Consider the following 23,878-nt stretch of genomic DNA (forward strand, 5'->3'; position numbering starts at 1 on the left):
ATCTCACCCCCTTCCAACCCTACTCCCCCCAAAAATCTCTCTCTACTCTCTCCCATGGTGAACTTCAAGACAGAATAAGGTTGTGGCTTGAAACTGAACTCTTGTGATTTTCTGTGCAATGCATTCCTAGCATATTGCACAGTTAACTGGGGGAGGGAGGGGGAAGAATGCAGAAATATGGTGAAATGTTCCTCCACACACATGCACCCTGCTAAAATGAAGAAGTGAAAACATTCAGCCTGCTAAGTTTTCAGTAAGTTGCTTAACTCAAGAGACTGAGGTGCACATGAAGCAGCTCTTCCAACTGTAAATCAGTTGTGTCAGAACATAGATATAATTAGAATCGCCTTTTGCAACATACATTCTACCATATTATTTATGCCTCTTTCTCTCAAATATCTTCCTTCCACATCTCATCTCACCCCACAGTTGTTGCCGTTAGAGATGTCATTCTCAAAGAGGAAATGAAAGTGTGGATGTGTGGGGCAAAACTGGTGGGAGATTGGCAGTTTTTATACGGAAGATACTTGTGGTTCAAGCTCTTCAGTATAAAATAACTACACACTTCCCAACACTTGACTTTACAGACAAATAATTACACTTCCTTAGGTTAAACGAAGTAAAGATTCAAGGCTTGATAATGAGCAAGCCATATAAATGGTAAGATTGTTTTCATTGCAACCAGTTCAGAAGTGGAGTATGAAATCAGTGATTCTACGCCAGTACACCAGCTATTGCATGCATGTATCCCTTCCATCTAGGGAAATGCTTATTTGAATGATACTGGTTGTTACTCTTATGAACTGGCCTGCATCACAATGCAAACAATGCTGATGTGACTGAAGAGAGGCTTTCCCCAAAAAAGGGTACATTCATTTCAACTGATCATTTTGTGACAATGCAAATTGCAGGCACGGAGTCCCCTGATCCAGATCAGGACCACAGCAGGGGACAAAGTATTAAAGCCTTCTACCCCGAAAGCTGCCCCACGCTTACTCTTGCATGAGGAAAAAAGATGTGGCTGCTTGGTACATCTTTAAAGCAATATTTAGTTTGAGCCTCAGGATCCTCTATTGGCAACATGTGGCCCTCCAGATGTGTTGGCCTACAACTCCGATGATCCCTCACCATTGGCTATGTGAGTTAGAGCTGATGGGAGTTGTGGCCCTCCAGCTTGGCCTACAAGTTGACCACCCAGGCTCTATTTGCTTGATCTAAAAATCCCTTTCAGGATTCCAAATAAGAATTTTTTTCTTCCTACAGTTCCTGTTTTCTTCTAGAAAAGCCATTTGCAGACCTTTCTCTTTAGAAGTAGCTTAGGAGCAGGCAATACTATTTCACCGCAGTTATGTGGCTATCTAGCAATACAATCCTAAATGTTTGCTCAAAATCAATTCCCGCTATGTTCAAAGGGCCTTACTCCAGGCAACTATACACAGGACTGCGAGTAAACATTTCTTTTTCACTAGCTTATTTCTGGATGAAATAGCATGGAAATCTACATTTTAAAAAATCCAGCTCCCCAAGAGGGTAATTTCTAGTTTATCATTTTTAACTACCTGTCCATACAAGTTCTGAATTTCCCACAGTAACTTCTAAAGTGAAGCATATTACAGAATGATGAAGACAGACAACATCTATCTTTCAGTTTGCTTATTTGAGATAAATATAAAAATGCTGCTCAGAAACACAGTATAAATGTTTAGCTTCCACAGCTTCACCACTTCATCTTTTTTCATGCATGCACTTTGGTATAAATGGTAAAACGTATATGCTATTTTGCAAATAATTAATAAATAAATACATACATACATACGAGTGAAACCTACAAAAAGGCACAAAATATCTTTGTTTACCTTGAGCCCTATTAAGGAAGTGGGGAAGGGAAATAATAGTGTCTCTATTGCCTTAGTCTACCTTGGTGCAGCTGGGTGCAGGGGAGGGAAATCAGTCTTGGCATCTCTTGGTTCAATCTGTTACCTGCTTTTCCCTTAGGATACTCAATAAAGGTCATACAGAAAAAGGTAATGTGGAAAAAGTAAAGCATGGATTTAAATTACACTGTATAGCACACCGCCATCTTTACAAACTCGCTGACGCCTCAGGCTACCCACAACTGCTCAAGACCACACCAAGTGTGCAGTCCTTTAGACAGAAAATAGTCCTACAACTCCCAGCATTCCCCAGCCAGCCATGCTGAAACATAGACACATACAAAGGGGGGGGGTACCACAAATAGTAAGAAAAGCATAGAGAAAGTCAATGGAACCCATAGCAACTGACAAGAGTATTACTACTAGAAAATAACAGTATAATATATTACAACAATGCATGAAAAACATATCCCGTAGCCAAAAATCACTTAAACTGTACATAAACATGTATCATTGTAATATATTGTACTGTTACTTTTCTAATAGTACTAATACTCAGTTTGCTCACTTACTGTCCTTCCTATGGCTGGCTGGTTCAGGCTCAGCTCTGGGCCCAACTACGGGGCAAATCCATTGGGCTAAGTCAGCAGGCAGGCAAAAGGTCACAGCACAGTTCTATCAGCCCAGCAAAAGGGCAGCCCAAAAGCAGGGCCTTATCAGGGGTCCAGCGGTCAGCAGCACAACAGATCAGTCCAAGAGGTAGCAAGATCAAGGAAGCAAGGTTTCAAGGTACTGCAAGCTGGAATAAGGATACTATTCCAGCAGCTTGCAGATTTCAACTGAAGGCCTCCATAGCCAGGTCTCCCAGCGCACACCCAGGAACAACTACAAGCCATTAGTCTAAGCTTCAGAGCCTCTCTACTTCTGAGTAGACCCTTGTTCTCGACGATACCATTATCTCGAGGAGCCTGGTTGTTTTGGGTCTTGAGGCGAACACTTTGTCTCTGAGTAGGGGCCTGTACCTCCACCTTCTGGTGCCAGTGCCCTCTCAGGTTTGGCCTCCTCCTCTGACACCATGGGCATCCTTGAAACACATTGGGAACCATATCTATTCCTGCAGTTGTCTTTTGTGTTCTTTGCGGAGCAGAGGCCCCCTGCCTCACTTGCAACACACAGGATGCCACTTTAATTATTAGGGCCCAGGCTTTTCCTTCAGAACCAATAGCTTACTGGAGGGATCAAGGCTTCTTTAACAACATAATAAAGATCATATTGGTAACTGATGAGATTTCTTCACTGGTTATAAATTATCTACAGCATGTGGTATGTATTAAGGCTGCAACCCAATGCACACTTAATTTGGGACTAAGGCCACAATCTTATACACAGTTCCCTGGAAGAAATTTCCAGGGAGCTTCTTTCCAAGTAGACATGCTCTGCACTGCAAATTCCAGTTAATTTAACTGAACTTACTTCCAAGTAAATATTCAGGAGGATCAGACTGCATTTTATGGGTTATAAATCTGGTAAGGATGGTTCTGGGTGCTTTCCCTTGCATGGAAGCAAAGATTACTATGCCTAAAAGTCATAATAATTTACAACCCATTATTAGCTCGGACAAAATAGAAATTAATGGAATAACTGGGTATAATATAAAATATACCCAAATCATTTCTGAACAGGGTGTGAATAAAAAATACAAAATAAGAAATATCCTTCTGCCTGGTTCCTATTTTGACATGTATATTTGAAAATATTTACATTACAATCACTTTTTAAATAAATAACATAAAATAGAAACATGACAGCAAGTTTGCCAAGCACTGTGATCACAAATATCATATGAAAATCCTGTTATATATAGTCCCATATATAAGACTAAAGTCCTAAGAGGTGAAACAAGCTCACAAATATAAATCTGTTTAAACACCAAATTTGATAATATTTATTTATGAACAACTGTTTATGAGGACAATTTTTACTGATTGCTGACAGCCATGGACATAATATAAAGTAATTAAACAATGATTTTATTGGAAGTGCCTTTGCATTCATTGTTCAACAAGGAAGAGTCCTATGGTTAGATCAACAGTGTCAAGGGCTCCTTGGAGGCCTCTCTCAGTCTAATCCAGTAGCCAAGTCCAGACACAGACAAAGGGATTCCTTTCAAAGCTTTATTCTTCTTTTACAACTTAACAACTATACCGTTTGCAACTAGATCTGAGCAGCACAGTACCTATGCCCTAAGTTGGAACAGTTGGTCCCCGTTTGAAAGGGAATTACTGGCAGACCCCTGAACTTAAGGACTAGGGAGAGTCCCTCCCCTTTTCCCTTGGATCCTCTGGGCGCAGCCGTTGTTTGCGCGCCAACCAGGCACTACGCCTCCTTTCCGCGCCCTCCATCTGGCGCCGCTCTCTGCGTCTGCGTCGCACATCCACCAAGTCTGCTATCTGTGTTCGGTCACTCCTTGGACTGCTAACTAAACTAGGAATGCTGGTGGGAGGAATCTCCGTCAGCGGTTGGTCCTGGGAAAGAGGAGCGTACTCCTCTCCCAGGAGCGACTGCTCTTCCTCAGAATCAGAACTACTCTGGGATTCTATGGGCTCAGTGTCCACCCTGACATCCAGCAGAAGGAAACGTCATATGAAAGTGTGTCTATGTGCGTCTTCAGAAATGTATGTAGCAGGAGTGAGAGTGGAATTCTGAATTTTGTAGTTGTCTGGAACAACACTTCTCTAGCCAATCCTTGTGGCTCCTGCTTTAGACTCCAGTCCTTTACATACTTACTTGGGAATAAGGGGTTCATCACACGGAGCTTTTATCCTGCTATTGAGATGGCTCTGTCTCAGACATTTGTGGGCTCTTTAGATGATACCGTTACCCTCCAGGATGTCTCCTGCCATTTCCTCCAGCCTATCTCATGTTTTCCCCAAACGCAAAAAAAAGTGGTATTTTTTCCAGCCCATGGAACAGGAGCGCCATGACCTCCCTGTGAAATTCTCCAATAGTGGAAGAAACCTCTGTGTCTGCCTGCTGTGGGCATTTGTTTTCAGTTGCTGGGTGTGTGGTCAGGATGAGATTTGACAGGAGCGAGGGCAAGAGTGGTCTTCCAATTGCGTCTCCTGCCTCTGCATTTCCCAGTTGGAGGGAGAAGAGGGTAAAATGCCTCCCTGCAACGAAGGGAGACACATCTGATCCCCCACCCCACCAAGCTCAGAAGCAATAAATAAATAAATAAATATAAATAAATAAATAAATAAATAAGCAATGTTCTCTGTTGTTTCAGAGCACCCTATTAAGTTCAGTGGGGCTTACTCCCAAGTAAGTGTGCTGAGGGTTGCAGGCTTACAGGGTGATCTTATGTCTACTCAGAAGAAAGTCAGAGTTTTGCTGAGGGCTGTGAGAAAACTGTACAGCAGAAGTTAAGCTACAAAAACAAGACTCTGCCCCCCCTTTGCACATATGCCAGGGAGGGAGGAAGGCACTCCCTCGATTCCAACCATGTGGCTGCTGTGTAAGGAAGCCCTTCCTAATCCTGCAAAGAAACCAAAAGCAGGAAGATCCGGAAAGGATGTGGGTTTTTGCAGTCTGGTTGCTTAATGAAGTAACACCCTAAGTCTCCCTCAAGTCAATGGGCTGGTTTGCACAATCACTGCAGCCCACCATGGCTTATTTAAGCACCCGTGAGTTGCAGCATATGCCCACGGCCATTTTGAATACTCAGCCCCCAGTAGGGATTGTCATGTCATCCGAACCCAGGCGGTAAAAGGTTAAACAACCCTCAGATAACCCTACAACAGACCCTGGGTCCTTCCAAGCTGTTACTTCTAAGTAGACATGTACAGGATAGCACTGTAAGAAGCCTGCTCTACAATTCAGCATGGATGAGACTAGGCTATTGGATTGTGCTGATATTAAAAACCCATGTCAGAAGCTTTTCTTAACGCTTTAGGTTATAATCCTACACACACTTACAAGGGAGTAAATCCCACTCAACACAGTAGAAGAGTAAACCTGTATAGGAAAGCACTGTAAATGTGCATTGCTACAGCAGCTGTACAATTACTGTCCAAGGCAAAACTATAAGGCCAAAATCAAGAAAATACCTATAATGCAAAGATATACATTTGACTGCTGGAATGACAACTATTTAGCTATTAAGAAATTGTACCCACAGAATATTTCTAGTCATTTAAGAAAAATGCAGGCTAAGAAACAGCAGGGAAATACAAATATTTTAATCTACAGTGTACAATGGGCAGAATAATGTGCAGGAGCATACATCAGCACCCCTTGTAGCTCGGAGCTTGAAAAATAACAAAAAATGGAAGAAACAAAAGGCCTACAAACATGCCAAAGAGAAGCTACAGTTCCTTTAACATAAAAAAAGTAATTTTCTATGTTAAAAAAAGAGGAATTGAAGGTTGGGGGGGAGAACACATTCCACATCAGGCTGCAAACAGGAGCTTTTAAACACAAGGCATTCAGGCAATAGAAAATGCATTCATTCAGAGCATTTAGCACATTGGATTAATCGAATTATAATTTAATCATCTGATCAAACACTAATTAGCATAATGACTTGAGGGGGAAAGCTGCTTAGCTGCTAGAAAAACGGCACAGGAACACCTATGGGTACCCAGAACATTCATGCGACATGATTATCCACGGTTGTTACTTGTGGAGGGGAGGGGAGGGGGGTCCCTTTCTCTTTTCTGCTTAAAATAAAGGGGAAGACAAGAGTTCCGTAGCACTGGAGAATGGCCTTATAGTCTGTCATCAGCACCACAAACTGTTCTTTAACAGTTATGATGTTGCCTGATTAGCTATGGCTATTTTTATAATTAAGAGAACATTAACAATCTGCTTTCTGTTAAAGAAGATTTAAGGAGCACACATGCATTTTTTAGCTCAATTACTCTCTGCACTGTGCATTTGCCTACTTTGTCCTTTATTATCCCCTCCCCCGCAACACATACACGCAAAATAAATTGCCAATACCCTTTGGGACCAAAATAGTATTTGGTTATTTTCATATTGGAGGCTTTAATTGCTTATAATAAACCTCACTCATGTGGACGCAAGATTGTCCTTAATGTATATGGAAGAGAGACATTTGTAATGCAAATGATCATTCTGGCCAATGCAGGCTCTGTGTTTGCATTATAAAATGCCTGAAGTAACAACTGCTTTAAGCCTCTGAGGTGAATATACCCAGTGTGACCTTTTATAAACCCTGCATTTAAGAACGTAAGAAGAGCCATGCTGGATCAGACCAAAGTCCATCTAGTCCAGCATTCTATTCACACAGTGGCCAACCAGTTGCCTGTGGGAAACCCACAAGCAGGACGTGATTGCCACAGCACCCTCTCCCACCCACGTTCCCTAGCAACTGGTGTACAGAGGCATACTGCCTCTGATACTGGAGGTAACATAGCCATCAGGACCAGTAGCCATTGATAGCCATAACTCAAAGAATTTGTTCAATCCACTTTTAAAGCCATCCAAATGGGTGGCCATCACTACCTCTCATGGTAGCGAATTCCATAGTTTAACTATGCCTTGTGTGAAGAACTTCCTTTTATCTGTCCTGAATCTCCCACTAATCAGCTTCATGGGATGAACCCAGGTTCTAGCATTATGAAAGAGGGAGAAAAATGTCTCCCTATCCACTTTCTCCACACCGTGCATAATTTTGTACACCTCTATCAAGTCTGAGCTCACTCGCCTCGTAGTAAGTCCAGTGCCAACCCACCTACTTGGGAATACTTCACTTATAATGGAGAGGTGAACTTTCCATTATCTATCTCTCTGCGAAAAGGTAGGTGGCATTGTTTTCCTACTAATCAGCTGTGTACCAAAAACAGCAGAACACTTGACATCCAGTGGGGATAGGCGGCCGCCTCCGAACTCGGAGGCGACCACCTATCCAATGCAGGGCAGGAGAAGCATGGAGGGGATTGTTCCCTCCGCACTTCTCCTGCCCTGCATTTGCAGTTAGACAGCTGATTTCAGCTGTCTAGGTGTAGGAAGGCGGACTTGGGGAGGAGGCTGCCGGACGACACATAGGATGTGTCATACGGTACCGGCATTTCCACTTTCCCTGCCCTGGAATGCCCCCCGGAATGCCCTGTTTTGTCTGCTCCACGCTATTCTTGCAAGAGCGCAGAGCCTGGGGCTGATCCACACTGCACGCGGAAGGGGGAAAAGGTCGGTTCTCCAGGAACTGACCTCGGAGCACGGGCTCCGAGGTCGGTTCCCGGAAACCAAGATATCCTATGGCCGTCTAGCCGCTGACTAGCGGCCATAGGATTGCTCCCTCCGTAACATTTTTTAATTGAAGGGTGGTGTGGAGAAATGCTGTGTAAAGAACTGCGTATGTTTTGTAATGTTTCAGGGCCTACTCAGATACATTATAGCCATACAGAGGTCACGTTAGGTATTTAAACATTAGAAAACATAAACAGTTCTTTACACAGCATTTCTCCACAGGTGTTTTAAGTAAATAATGTCTACTCAGAACATGTAGAAATGTTTTAAGTAAATAATGTCTACTCAGAAGTAAGCCCTGCTGAGTTCAATGGGACTTACTCCCAGGTAAGTGTTTATAGCAAATGATTTGGGAACTGCAAGCTATTCCAAACAGTTTTTGAAACAGTGCATTATTTGCTGTTAATTTCAAAATGACAAATGTTTAGTTAATGCAGTTTAACTGCTTTTAAAACCAAAAGCTAATATCCTGTGCCCAGCGATTCATGCTTAAGTCCTACTTGAGATCAGTGAACCTGAAATACTGTTTTCCTGGTTTCAATATTGTTAACTATGGGTATAATCTACAATATATTTTCCCTGCACAACTATCATCCTTTCAGACAGGCTTTGTGGGGAGATGCTGTGTACGTTACACTGAAATTATTAGAGGTGGTAGACAATGATGGATATAGTACCCATATATGGGATGACATTGTATTTTATCAAATGAATATAATTAGGCACTACCCGCATTTAGCCTTCCCTAATCATCAGGGATAAACAGTTAGCATGGATAAAGTCCATTTAAATTAGCTAGGATCTCAAATGATAATCCGACTACTGTCTCAAAAGAACTTTACATTTAAAATAAAACCAAAAAGCAGGTAACCTACTAAGATACAAAGGCTGCAATCCTATGAACTCTTACTCCCAAGTAAGTCTCACTGAAACAAGAAAAATGCATGAGGTTGGGCTGAAAAATAAGCTAGCTCTATAGTTTGTTTCTTGTATTTATTTATACAATTTGTAGGCTGCCTTACAACCATCCTTTGCGTGGTTTACATGGTTTCAAACAAATAAAGTTATAGTAAAACAAAATACAACACCATAATAAAATCCAGGTTTTTGCATTAAATTTAGAGCTGATGCAGTTTGAATGCATAACTCTGTACAGGCAATTTACCCAAATATTTTCACTGTCACGTATAATATAAGCAAACAGAACAACGGCAACTGAACAGTCATATTATTTAAAACACTCTTTTTTTTAAAGTGAAAATGCATCCATCTTCAAGAGATTTGTCAAAGTTACCAACACCAGTTCTGAATGGGTGAGGAAAATTTTGGCAGCCAAAATTACTATCCTATGACAAAAGAGAGTCCAATGGGTGAGGGAAGAGAAAGAGATAAAAAGATGTAAACCAGGAAGGGAATGCCTTCAAGTATAACCTGGTGGCTTTGTTTCAAGTTATTTATATTTTCATCATTAAAGCACAGCACTTGCATTTCATTTTAAAATGCTACACAAAGAAAAATATACATTTTACTTTTAATACTAATCACGTTAATCATCTTATGTTTCTATAGGATTAAAATGGGTGGGGGAAATATAGACTGTAAAAAAAATCTAGAAATACTTTTGCAGTCTTTTTCAAGGTCAAACAGGACAATGTATTCCAATTCCATTTGCTTTTGAGTGCATAAACTCTTTTGCAGCCTGATGATACCTGTGCTTACTCAGAAGTAAGTCCCACTTACTTCACTGCAACTTGCTTGCAGATTAAATGGATATAGTTGAACAGCCTAAGATTGCAAACCTAAATTTACTTGAGATTAATTTAGAAGGGCATACTTCTGAGTAAGCATGCTTAGGATTTTGTTGTTAATAAGAAAAGAGCCTTTCTTGATGATATCCGGTATGCCCTTCTCAACTCTTTAGTCTAATATGTATTTTGACAAACGAGAATTGACAGTTGTGTGGCAAACCTTTGACAATAATGTCATGTTTGTTTTTCAGTATCCAGCACAATCCTATACACAACTGCTCAGAAGTAATTCCCATTGAGTTCAACAGTGCTTGCACCCAGGTAAGGGGGTATAGGATTGGAGCATAAATGCAGCATAAATTCTTCTTACAACCATATAACAACATCATTTGTATTATATGTATTATTCAGCAGGCAAACTGGTTAATATTACAATTTTATTTATTATTATTAATTTATTTATTGTGTACATTTATATACTGCCCTTCAACCAAACAGTTCATGAGGCACTTCACAAAAATAAAACAACAGATTCAGTGCAATCTCACAAGCAGAATAATGACCAGCAATTAAAAGCCGCAGGTCAAAATAATTTTGAAAACTTAAAACTAAATAACTTGTGTCATAATGGCCCTTTTAAATGTTTCTAAAGGATCTGTCTTTCTCAAGGACTAATGTTTATCATATACAAATATTTTTAATTTGTATTTTTGAAAGGTTAACACAATGGAATCCTATACCTGTGGCCTACTCAGGAATAAGCCTTACTGAGGTCAATGGGGCTTACTCCCAGTAAGTGAGCATAAGACTGAAGCCTTAAAACATTTTTAACACACACACAGTATCGGGAAAGTTTTTAAAAGATTAAAATACTAAATTAAAATACAGTGCAGATTGGTAATGAGCAGCACTGAAAATTATTTATGCTTTCTGAATGTCAGAACATGTCTTCCAGGTCAGCATCAATTCTTTTCACACAATGACAACTGTAATAATGAATTACTAGATACATAAAGGCAATACGTCTTTAGCAAATTCACAGAGCACACGGGCCTTTCAGTTGCAAACCCACAGTTTCTTCAGCAAATTAGGTGTGTATTATAAGACACCCCCCTCCTCCACTGTTTCCATTTGTAAAAATCACCAACATAGCAGTAGTCACGCATACACACGAAGTGTGTGTATTGCACTTGCAATGACTGCACTGCAGACTATAATCAAGCTGTAGCAGAACAACCGACAAACAATACAGTTTCTATTTTATACACTCCAGGAAGATGGCTTTTGCCATTGTATTTGAACTTCTCATGACAATGGTTTCAACAGCCAGATTCCCAAGGTTACAGTTATATGTTTTTAATAAAGAAAATATCTGCTTGGTGGAACATCAGTGAGACGTCACACAATGCGGAAACCGTAGGCGTGCCAGCAGCTGCCTACAACCAAATGTGGTGCAGTAAACAATATGCAATTGGATAGAAGAACTGAAATCTGGACACTGGCAGCAAACAGTTACATCTTCCCTGTGCAGTTAGTAGTCTTGAAAAGATCACATGCAGCATAGGTAATTCTGTTGCTGCTTCTACTGCTGGCATCATTAGATTAACAACCACATGCTCAGTCTTCATTTGAAAATGATGCAGTACATGGTTCAGGTGCCTGGAGTGGTATTTCATCAACCTAGACTAGTGCCCGTTTGTTTTCATCAGGCTTTGTGTTTGAAATTTTAAACAGTGCATTGTGGGTCTCACTTCCCAAAGCAGACCATCGCTTGTGCTCTGCTCTAAAATATTCTACCAATAATCCGATTCCTAATTCAATCTCTGCTGTCTCTTCTTTCCAAATTATAGAGGAGCTTCAGGCACCAGACATTTAGGATGGAGGTGACTCTCCTCAAAGCCAGTGTATTTAGAAATGGCTTTCTATAAATAGGACTGCTGGCTCACTCTTCCTCACTGCCTTCCAAGTAAAAATAGCTTAAACAGAGAGACGGGCAAGGCTCTTTAATCTCTCTGGCCATTATCCAAGAGCCACAAGCAGAACGGGGGGGGGGGGCACTTGTGCATTTCCCCACATAGGTGTGTACATAGTCCTTACACAAGTTACGTTCATAGTTAGCTTGTGTGAAACAGGCTTCTGGTTGCAGAACACATTGTTTAGTCTCAACTTAATTTTTCTCATACTTAAGCAACTCAAGCAAGGAACTAATCATTCCATAAGCAGAAACATGTTTCTGAATGCAGGAGAATCTGTAGAACCCAGGCTCTGTCATTGTGTTTGAGCATCCATTAGGCTTTCTGTTCTCTTGTCTTAACACTTTATATCCTTAGGAAGCAATCCTGCCTACACTCAAGATACACCAGCTGGAAAACCGTAGGATATGGCAGAAGCCCCGCCATGTTGGCATAATCCCACATGCTCCGTGGAGATATGCTGGTACAACTCTGCGGATATGTTCGTGAAACCCCACACTGACATATCTATCGTTTAATTATTACGGGGATTTCGAGCCTGCCATCCAAACAATTTCCCAGGGTGGTGTACTACCAACACAATGCTGTGTGACCACTGGGCCGCTAACCAGAACAGCTCGCCTGTCAGACAAAACAGAACAGGGCTGGGGGCAGATAGTAACATGTGTCATCAGGGCACTGGATTAAAAAAAAAAGACAGAAGAAGCAGTGGGAAAACATGGGGAGGTTCCCAAGTGGAAGATTACAATGGCTGGACCCCCTGTAAAATTCCATAGGGCTGGGCAATGGTGCAATAAAAGCCTTCTCCTGAAGCACCCTTCATCACAGAGTCATCTGTGTGTTCTTTAAGCAAGCCTTCTCCCAAGTGAGTTATTTGGATCCAAGAATCCAAGCTATTCTTGGATTCTGAATAAGTGAAGCACAAAGGATTCTTGTGCTTCCTTTTGTGTTATGCAGCCAAAAGGGCACTCATGAGCGATGAGAGGGGTATGTGGGGATTTGAACCCCTATGTGCAGGGATACCTGGAAAGTCCCAGCTGCTGGATTCTAGGGGTACAATCCTATCTAAACATGCATAGGATTGCACCCCTAGTCATTTAAAATCACCAAGTTGTTGTGTGATGCAGGAAACAAGGCTTCTAACAAATCAAAGGTAAAATCTCAATCATAACGTATGCCTGTACCAGCTGTCCCCCCTACCCCCACTCGCCCCAAGATACGTTCTAAGTACAGCTCACAATCCACACTATTGCCCAGGAGATGTCATCACTGGGTCATGCCCCAAGCCACAGAATGGAAAGTTCCACTTCAAGGGAAGAACTGAAAAGGCCATGGAGCCCCAGCCCAACAAAGACCTCATCACTGGGCAATTCCAGAAGGAGAACACACTGGAGAACACACTAACATCTCTACCAACAAGGAGGCTAAACTACTCCAGGAGACTCTTATCACACACATCATCAACCCAACCTCAGGTGAGATCCCTTCCAGCATCCTCAGGCTTTTCTCCAGAAACCCAGAGGGGCTCCAGTTGTCCTACTTTCACCACCACATCCTACCCAGAAGCAGAAATGAGCATGTAAGGGTCTTACGCACTCTGGTAACTTGAGGGCCAGAATGATGTGACTTAATTATGAGTTGGCTTTTCCCAGAGTGACAGGCTTCAGCCACACATCTCTTTGCAGTGGCATCTCGGTGCTTAGTTGGCTCCTGAGTCTTTACCTTTATTGCAGGATCACTAGAGGCTACCTGCTTGCAGGTCTTAGCCCTGGACTCTGCTCCCCTGGGCTCTGTTGGCAGCCCCGCAACCTTGCCTGCCATTTCAGACCCTTGAAGCATTCAGTCACTTCTGCCTTCTTTGTACAAATATTGCCAGCTCCCTGGACCAAATACCTGCCCATAGCCCAGTACATGCTAACCATTGGTGCCCAGTGGTTCTTTCCCTAGAAAAAGAGGGAAGGGGGGGCGGGGCTTTGATTTATTTTTCAAAGGTTTACAAATTGACAAAATAAATTTACAAATGTACAAGGTAGAAATAAGTTGATGTTTCATACCCTGCATCCTTAATTAATGTTACCAAAAGGGAAGAGGGAAAAAGCAGTCCTAACAATGTATATGGCTGAAGTCCATCTTGAACCTTATCGTTCCAGTACGTGTTCAAGAAGTTCCACCTTTCGACGAACTGACCTGCTTCTTGCCTCCCCTCTCTAATGCTCATGAAGGGCACAATCCTATGCATGTTTAGACAGAAAAAAGTCCTACAACTCCCAACATGCTGGCTGGGGGATGCTGGGAGTTGTAGGACTTTTTTCCGTCTAAACATGCATTGGATTGCACCCTAAATAAGTGAGTTTAACCATACAATTTCCCAGACTTTCAAATACCATTCATGAACTGACAGGAGTTGGCTTTTTTCTACTTTTTACTTATAAGCAGAAATGCTGCAGTTAATAAGTATATCAATATCTCAGTGATCCAAAAATCAGCAATAAAATAGCGGTAATGGTTAAAATTGCAACTTAAAGAGCATAGGCCAACATCATTATTAATTAAAAGCAGAGGTAAACAACCTGGTCTTTAGAGCTCATTTAAAACCAGTCAACATGGAATCCAAACACACTTCTTGTGGTAGGGAGTTCCACCATAATAGGGCCATCACTGAAAAGGCCTAGTCTCTTTTGCCCACCAGCTTGATGGACCTTATCAGTGGGCCTGAGAGCAGGGCATTCACAGAACTGATCTTAAGACTGAGGCAGGCTGATATAGGTGCAAGCAGTTCTTCATATAATCTGGCCCCAAGCCATTTAGGGCCTTAAAGGTAACAACAAGTGCTTTAAATTGGAATCAGTTGTGCACTGACAGCTAGTGCAGCCAGTACAGAATTAATGGTATATGCTCAGTTTGCTTGGTTCCCACAAGCAACTGCATTCTGCTTGAGCTGAAGCTTCGGAAAATGCAGCCCCTCGTAGAGTGCATTACAGTAGTCTAGACTGGATGTAATCAGGGCATGATGCCTGAAACAATGCATGTGTGTAATCTCTAAAACAAAGTATGATTTTTTGCTCCAGAAATATTGTTTTACACATATGCATTTTTAATTGATAGATCAACCAAACTTACAAGATCAATTAACATTTTAAAAATATATTTCCAGCCCTAGGGAACAGTAGTATTACGAACACTCAGAAAAGTGCCAGGAAGCGCTTTACAGACTTATTGCACTAATTCTTATAATATTTCTAACATAAACCAGTATTATCCCCAGTAAATTCATGGAGGAGCCAAAATTTGAGCTGGGAATTTCTAGCTAACAGCTTATGTTCTTAACTACTTGGAAATCTTTCAAAAATAGTTAGCTGTAGTTTGAAAGAAACATCTTGCACCACAATCCTAAACACATTTGCTTGGAATTAAGTCCCTAGTCCCAGGCATTTGATGGCATATGATGGAGCTTTTAATATCAGTTGTTTTTTTAGCTTTTTTAAATTATACGTTAAAGATTTATATTATGTTTTTATTATGTAGTATTTTTGTGTTGTAATTTTTGTGATACGCCCAAAGTGGTTTGGCTATTGGGCAGTATAGAAATGAAATAAATGAAATGAAATGAAAATAATTTCAGCGGTACTTGCAAACTTAATTAGGATCACCACAAGAGTCTTTGCTTTATTAACTCACTTTGGCGATAGGCATTTCAAATACTGCACATACAGTAAAGCAGGCTTCTTATGGGCCATAGCACTGAACAACAACATGAATGTCACTGAAACTGCTACACCAAAACAACAACCATGAACAATGTAGTTTCAAACAATTGTTTCATATTTCTATATGTCTCCTTAACCAGTACTTCAGAAAATAATACAAGGTTCCCATAACATACAAAGTCTGCTACTTTCGGGGGGGGGGGGGATATTTGAATCCAAGATGTTGAGTGTTTGGTGTGTTCCAATAGCAATGGCCTAAATACTTACCCTATTTACCCATATTGCCAGATATATACCTAATGCGTGTTATATAAAGTTGCATAGATAGCCCTTCCCTTAATCCTGCTTTAATGGTTGCTCCTTCAAGCTGGTTATGTACTGAGTCTTGTTTGGATTTGGAAGTACAAGCTGGGATTCGAAGAGGCAGAGGAACTAGAGATCAAATCGCCAACATTCGCTGGATCATGGAGAAAGCAAGAGAATTCCAGAAAAATGTCTAATTTCTGCTTCATTGACTACGCTAAAGCCTTTGATTGTGTGGATCACAACAAACTCTGGCAAATTCTTAAAGAGATGGGAGTACCAGACCACCTTATCTGTCTCCTGAGAAACCTGTACGAGGGTCAAGAGGCAACAGTAAGAACCAGACATAGAACAACTGATTGGTTCAAAATTGGGAAAGGAGTACAACAAGGCTGCATATTGTCGCCCTGCTTATTTAACTTATATGCAGAGTACATCATGAGAAACGCTGGGTTGGATGAATCACAGGTCGGAATTAAGACTGCTGGGAGAATTATCAACAACCTCAGATACGCAGACGATACCACCCTAATGGCAGAAAGGGAAGAGGATCTAAAGAGGCTCTTGTTGAGGGTGAAAGAGGAGAGTGCAAAAGCTGGTTTGAAACTCAACATTAAAAAAACTAAGATCATGGCATCTGACCCCATCACTTCCTGGCATATAGAAGGGGAAGAAATGGAAGCAGTGACAGATTTTATTTTCTTGGGCTCCAAGATCACTGCAGACGGTGACTGTAGCCATGAAATTAAAAGACGCTTGCTCCTTGGGAGGAAAGCTATGGCAAACCTAGACAGCATAGTAAAAAGCAGAGACATCACCTTGCCGACAAAGGTCCGTCTAATCAAAGCTATGGTTTTCCCGGTAGCAACGTATGGCTGTGAGAGCTGGACTATAAGGAAGGCTGAGCGCCGAAGAATTGATGCTTTCGAACTGTGGTGCTGGAGAAGACTCTTACGAGTCCCCTGGACTGCAAGGAGGACAAATCAATCCTAAAGGAAATCAACCTTGACTGCTCATTGGAAGGACAGATGCTGAAGCTGAAGCTCAAATATTTTGGCCACCTAATGCGAAGAGAAAACTCACTGGAAAAGACCCTGATGCTGGGAAAGATTGAAGGCAAAAGGAGAAGGGGATGGCAAAGGATGAGATGAATCACCGACACAATGAATATGAACTTGAGCACACTCCAGGAGAGAGCGGAGGACAGGAAGGCCTGGCGTGTTATGGTCCATGGGGTCACGAAGAGTCGGACACAACTTAACGACTGAACAACAACTTGTTTGGATTGCCATCTCTGGATGACGTTCCACTTGTCTCTAACACAGACATCAATACTGGAATGTCTTAGTTTGGAAAGCCCAAAGGACAAGCCATGGAGGCAGGAAAAATTTCCTTCTCACCAATTCCTCTGCCCTTCACTTTGATTGTGCTTCACTGCTGTTTACAGCAATGCACATTCACATGTCTGACATAACATCCTTCCCTATTGCGTTTTCCTCATTAAAAGCTGGTATTCAAGCACTGATTTGGTGGAGGAAAGAGAACAGAAAGCAGAACGGCACACTCTAGAAGTGACGTGCCAAATGACGAAGCAGAGATCTGAAAAGATGATTGTGCATTCCATCCATTGAGTAGTAGTTGCTCTCTATTCCTCCTGCTGCTCTGAAATGCTGCCCAGTCTTGTGTGGTTTGCTGCCCACTAGTGTCTTACAACACAGACTGGCAGGCAGTCAGGCAGCATAACGGCACACTGTCTCATTATGTATCTGGTGGAACCCATCAAAAGGTCCTCCTGGTGCACATTAAAGTGCCATGTTATTAGGCCACCACTCAATACCTAGAAGAATAGTTCGTTCGAAATGCATCTGGCTGGCTTCCTAATTAATGTAAATGTCATGTCTCTCCGTTATTAGCAGGCATCACTAGGAAAGAATGTGTGGCTTCTATTGTGACAGGTCAAACATGGATTAGAGCAATTGGTTTCCCCACAACCATGGCAATGATTGCATTTTACTCTTAATATCTACATAATATGAAGTGCCTACTCAAACCAGTACACGAATTAATTCCAAGCTCTATGGAGATACCTGCTGTGAGGGAATGTATATGTGCTCCTTTTCTATTTGCCCTGGCAGTTTTGGTTCCTAGACCTTCACACCGATTCAGTCAGGGGGCTTTCCTGCACAGAAGCAATTGTTTCCACATTTAGCCCTAGTTGGATGGCAACTAGGTGTTTAGGGTACCCATGTGTCTAACTCCTCAGGTTGAAGGGCTGTCAGAAGACAGACCTCTATATGAAGGCTGTTCAGTCTGAATCCAGTTTAACAATAAAGAACTATAAGAAGGGAAAACCGGGGCCTTGAAGCAGCCCATCCACAGGTACCCCCTAGACAGCCAACTGAGTAAGCACACAGGTCACGTGGTCAGTTATCTCCACTATGTATTGTATTTCTATTTGAATTATAATTATTTCTGATTTTGCATCTATATAACTATTAGCATATGCACATTTTAAACAAATCTGTGTCCCCTTTGGTCCTCTTTTTGGGAGATGCATTTCCTCTTTTTTGGTGATGCTCCTCAAATGCAACAACAGCAGAGGCTGCATATGTGCAGTCTTTTCAAAAATGTTAAAAATTCTGCTTGTCAGTTGTTTCAGAGGAAGAGGAGCCTGGGCAGCTGAATTCAGTATCTTCTCTCCCCCCGCATCCTACCCCCACATACCACTTCCCATTCCCTACCAATCAGCTGATCAGAAGGTTTTTTAATATTACTGAAAGCTCTCCATACGCACACAGCCCCAGCAATTTCATGCATGTTCCTTTGGACTGTGGCACTAGTGTCATTATATTTATTGCACTACCTATTCTTGCTCTGGTTCAGCTCTTTCCCCTGTGATTCCAGTGTTCTAATATACTGATAAAATAAAATAAAAACACTCCAGTATGTTAAAAGATTGACATGTGCACACAGTGATCCATGCATTATAGATATCAAGTGGAATGTTTTTAATGGGAATCTATTTTTAGCATTACCTCTACTTTATTGGTTACATCCTAGTTCTTCCATTGATTTTTTTTAAGCAAGCCTCAATGGACCTTAGCCACACAAATGTGGCAAAAAAGAAAACAAAAAATGCAGAACATGCGGCCTATGAGAATATTACAGAATGTTACCAATACTAATATTTTACATATATTTTCTCATCTTAAATTTCAAATGTAAAAGAATCTAAATACTTCAAGGTCCATTTTAAAATCAGCATTTTCATCCATATACTACAGTGGTTCAACATCAATCACAACAACACAGATTTCTTTCACTTGTTAGATACTCTTGTTTCTAGAATACCTTAACATACTAGGCAAAAATCAGAAGTTGTCATAACTGCTTAGAGGGCTGTAGCTGCATGTCTCCTATTAGCATCAAGAGGGTTGACACAACTGCTTTGAAAATGTACACCCATCTTTTAAAAAAGCTAGAAGTGCATCTAAAATTAACACCATGTTTCATTTGTGTTTTAAGAAATCACATTAAAAGCCAAACTAGAAATAATAATTAGCAAGACTTTCCTCTGCTACCATATTCCAATTTTGTTCATAAACTATCCTCTTTAATCCAGTCAATACAGCTACTATTTAGTATAATGGACAGTATTTCCATAATGTAATGTGCTAGGCCTATGGCTTAGGCCCTGAGCACTAACACATACCTTTTTATGATAGGAGGATGCTGGATTGGAAACGGCAATGTGTTTTTAAAATGCATTAACAATTTTAGATGAAGTATAAATCACAATGTATACCATAAATAGCCTTACATGCCACACTTATTTCAATCTAGTGTGTACTGAGAAACATACACATGAATATATTTGCACAATGTCATGCATGCATGAGCTTTAAGGTACATATACTATTGTTTCAAAGTAAGTTCTAAATAACTGAATTCAATTATAAAAATCAGAAGAGCTATTTTTCAGCACACAGATTTCCACAGAAGAATATATTTTTAGGCAAAGCCTGGCCAAAAAAGTAATCCCCTTGTATGATCCAAGCAAGAGTAAACTAATTGCTTTAAAGCGTTAATCATGGTGAATGATCAACATTTATATCAGGGAAGTATCAAGTCGTGATAACATTACATTCTTTCTAGACACATTCCTAATAGCACCTACATAATACAATTTTTTTATGTGCTGCCACATATTACCTAAGGGAATGCTTACTGAAATATATGTATTCTGTTTACTTGTTTATGTCTTACTTTATGCCAATGTAATCTGATGCAAACAGAACCATGTATTTCTATCAATGTTTAAAGAAAACTAAATTGAAATACCTTAGAAAATAGTACTATGCATGAAAGATGTAACTTGCATTATATGCACAGCTCCCATTTCAGTTATTGAAATTCGTATGTGCACATGTAGCATCCATTGGTATATGTTCTGCACCTTATACACTAAGGAATTCAAAAGACAAATATCTAATCTGTTTCCTTCTGGATTTACAGAGCAAAATAATGAATGTTGAAATTGCTAGTGATTATCCAGATGTATAGATTAAAAGTGACGAAGTGATATGCATACAATTTTATTTTATAATCTTCCCCCCCCCCTCCAGAACACTATTCTTCTTTTGTAGACTGCTATTATGGTGTTTACAAGAACATCCCCAAGATGCATTGTATAAAGCTGCACATTAACGTATTTATTTCTCTCTCACACACATGTGCGCGCACGTGTGCGCGCACACACACACACACACGGTCATACAATACAACTCAGAGCCAATTGATTGAATTCGCTTATAATGCTACTTTATGGTCAAGGTAACAATATTGATTAAAAACAGACTTTCATGGTCCTTCCCCCCTCCTCCTCAAATGATTGAGAGCAAATCTGTATTCTAAAATGTGTCCTCCTGCAAAGGTCGCGAACACAGGACTATTTTTATTTGTCAAAAAATCTTAATGATCGAACTTGTTGCAATTACCTTTCATGTCAAGTCAATTTCCAGAGTTTTATCTTAATCATTTTATATTGTGCAGACCACAGTATGACAAAATATTTAGGAAAATTCTAGTCATCTCTTCATTACTCATATTTATGTTTCATTCCTTATTGCTTTAATTTTATGTTCAATCTGTCTGTTCATTCTAAAGACACCTTGCCTGCCAATCTATTTTTCCATCCAGCATACAGCTGAGCAGAGCTGAGGGCACCCTCATCCAGCATTCATTCCTTACCCTCTGCTTGGAGCTTCAATTATTTGTATCTTCCAGGAAAATCTTTCACTTTCCCCCTTGTGCTTCTCTTCCTCATTCATTCGCACTACCAACATTTTTCTATTCTGTCTGCTTTGCCTATTTTGGAAATTGTGTGCTTCATCTTTCTGTTTTAACTGTCAGCATATTAATGCATTTTAAGAAGACCTACGTTCTCAAATTTGAAAAACGAAAATGCCATATAACAGTGCATACTAGCAGCATACTACATGGCATTATTTCTATTTTACCTCCTTCAAAGCTTTAACATTACTTATGTTTAAATACGTGCGATTTCGTTTCTTTAAATGTAATCTGATATTCAATTTAATAAAGCCTGTGCATTAACTGTAATACTTCAGTCTATTTGTAAAATAAAAAACCATGAATCCTGATCTAAAGCTCAAAAAACCTTGGGAAGAAATATCAAAAATACAGAAATATAAGGCTTATCTTTTACCTTTCCATTGTTACTTCTCTTCTATAACTTTGAAATTGATTGAAAGAGTCCCTCAGCCTTTTTCAGGTGACGTAATGCTTATCAGTGCATATTTTTACATAAATAAGGGTGATGAGTATATAGCAAGTACCATTCCCGATGCCATAAGAGGTAGAAAGGAATGTTGAGATAATACTTCCTGAACTATAATATTGCATAAAAAGTAATGAAGCTTCTCAACATTAAAATATAGTAAGGGAAAAGCGTTCTCCTCTCTTAGCCTCCCAGAAGCTTAAGATGCATGCATGCCCTTCCTACTGATAGGATACAATCCTGCATTTGTTACAGAGGAAGTAGGAAAGGACGCAGATTTCTCCATTTCATCAAGCATAGTTCGATACAGAATGAGCCAGATACATAGTACGCAGGATTACAGGCTGACACTTAGCTAGGTAAGCGAATTTAAATGACTACAGAGCCATTTCTCCCTCGGCCCCAACGCTACCCGGCCCCAGCGCGGTGCTCTCCACACAAAAGATCGACGCGAAGAAGCCCCTTCCTTCCCCCGTGACCCCTCTCCCAGCGAGCGCGGAAATTACGCGGCTCCCGGGGTCCTGGCGACCTCCCGCGGCTCACCATGCAAGATGCTCTGGAACAAGACGGCAGCCAGCATCCACATGCCCCTGCTGCTCGCTAGCCTCCCAGCGACGTGCTCGGCTCCCCGCTCGCTGCCTCGCTCGCTCGCTGCCTGGTCGTCGACTGCAAGGGGACAGCTGCGAGCGGAGGGGAGGGCGCGCAGGCCGGCCGACTTTGGCTGGTGGCGGGAGAGCCGCTCGGGGGCTGCGCGTCGGTGCCCGACCGCCCCTGCAGCGCGCGATCTGCCTCTGCGTTAGCGGCTCTTCCCCGCTGACACTGGCTTTCTCTGGCAGAGAGATGCGGCTGGAGGGGAGAGGGCGGCGGCGGCGGCGGCGGCGGCGGCGAGCTCAGGTGTGCCGTCCCTTCCTCGCCCAGGCAGGCGCCGGCGGGTTTGCAGGAGCGGGTCCACAGGTGAGAAAGCCCTCCAGCGCGAGCCGAGGAGCATCCCCGGTCATATCCGGCCCCTCATCCGCAGAAGGAGGCTCCCGAGCGCACCACCCTTCAGCCGCCACATCCATGCAGCAGGCAGGCAGGCGGGCACATCTTTCCTCTCCTGCAGCCTTAATCACACTGATCCCCCTGCTAACCTTCCCTGCCGCGGAGCGGAGCGCTCACCCGCTCACCAGCCTCCATCAGGCAGAGCCCTCTCTGGTCGCGGAGCGGCACCGAGGGCGGCGAGAGACCCCGCCAACGGGAGGCAATGCCAGAGCGCCCGATTTCTCCTCTAGTTTGCCCAACTGTTTTCCCTCCCAACACCCCATCTTTAAACATAACCAAGGTGTTGACAAGGAGTTGGCCACTCTAGAAGCCCATAACGTATTACACAGGCAAATCCCTCAAATTAAGCCCTATTTCTGACACTAACATCTCAGTGCCTTTTCTGTATAACAAGATGACAGCAATTTGCTTGCAGGGATAGTAGCTGCAATGGTTTCTGAAAGGTTTTGACCTTGTTTTCTATTAATAAGCTGGGGGAGGGGGAGGGGGAATTAAAAGGTTTTTCTCAGCAAAATTGTGCTTTTAGGCCCCTTTTGAATTTAGATTAAAACCTTAGAAAAATGTATAGGTTGCTTTTGCTGCGTGCTTTTTTCCCCAATGGATTCTTCATGAATGAAATTCTACAGGGGTGAAAACAAAAATGGGAACTCCCTCATATGTGCCCATAGTGACACAGAAGCACCGGCTCTCTGCTTGGTTTTCAAGATGGCTACCATGACAACATCCAGACTGGCCTATTAAAGTGAAAACGGAAAACAAGAGGATATTAGAGGCCTGCCCTTCCAGCTTCCATAGTAGTTCTTTCAAACAGTACAGAAAAAACAGCCTGCACAGGCTCCTGTGATGCTTGTCTCGAGATTGGAATGCTTCCAAAAAGAAGGATCCCAGGACCTACGATTGAAGAGTGGATGAATTCAGTGTTCCAATCCAATCATGGGGGACAAATGCTCAAGCTATCATGTCATATGCAGATCTGCAAACTCTATCACTCTGGCCACTAGACTACTCATATTAAGACTTTGTTTCCCCTCCCTGCTGTCTTTGCATTTCATCTTCTGGCTGCTTTAGATAAATTTCAATTGACCAGAAGACAACAATATGCTATACCTTGTGCTACATTAAACAGACATGTTAGTTTCTTTAGTATAAAGGGGGCTTTTTA

At 41.6% G+C, this 23,878-nt stretch overlaps 1 protein-coding gene across 1 annotated transcript in view; it reads right to left on the bottom strand.

Moving 5' to 3' along the window:
• Positions 1-22,465, bottom strand: part of DSCAM (DS cell adhesion molecule) — a 534,028-nt gene extending 511,563 nt beyond the window's left edge. Inside the window, exon 1 of the mRNA XM_084843767.1 lies at positions 22,219-22,465. Coding sequence (XP_084699893.1) covers positions 22,219-22,261 — 43 coding nt within the window. The 5' untranslated portion in view covers positions 22,262-22,465. The remainder of the gene's footprint in view (positions 1-22,218) is intronic.
• Positions 22,466-23,878: the final 1,413 nt, after the last annotated feature.

The sequence above is a fragment of the Heloderma suspectum genome, chromosome 3 (genome assembly GCF_057233095.1).
Source record: "Heloderma suspectum isolate Gila_16-S chromosome 3, 16-S_ref, whole genome shotgun sequence".
Lineage (NCBI taxonomy): Eukaryota > Metazoa > Chordata > Lepidosauria > Squamata > Helodermatidae > Heloderma > Heloderma suspectum.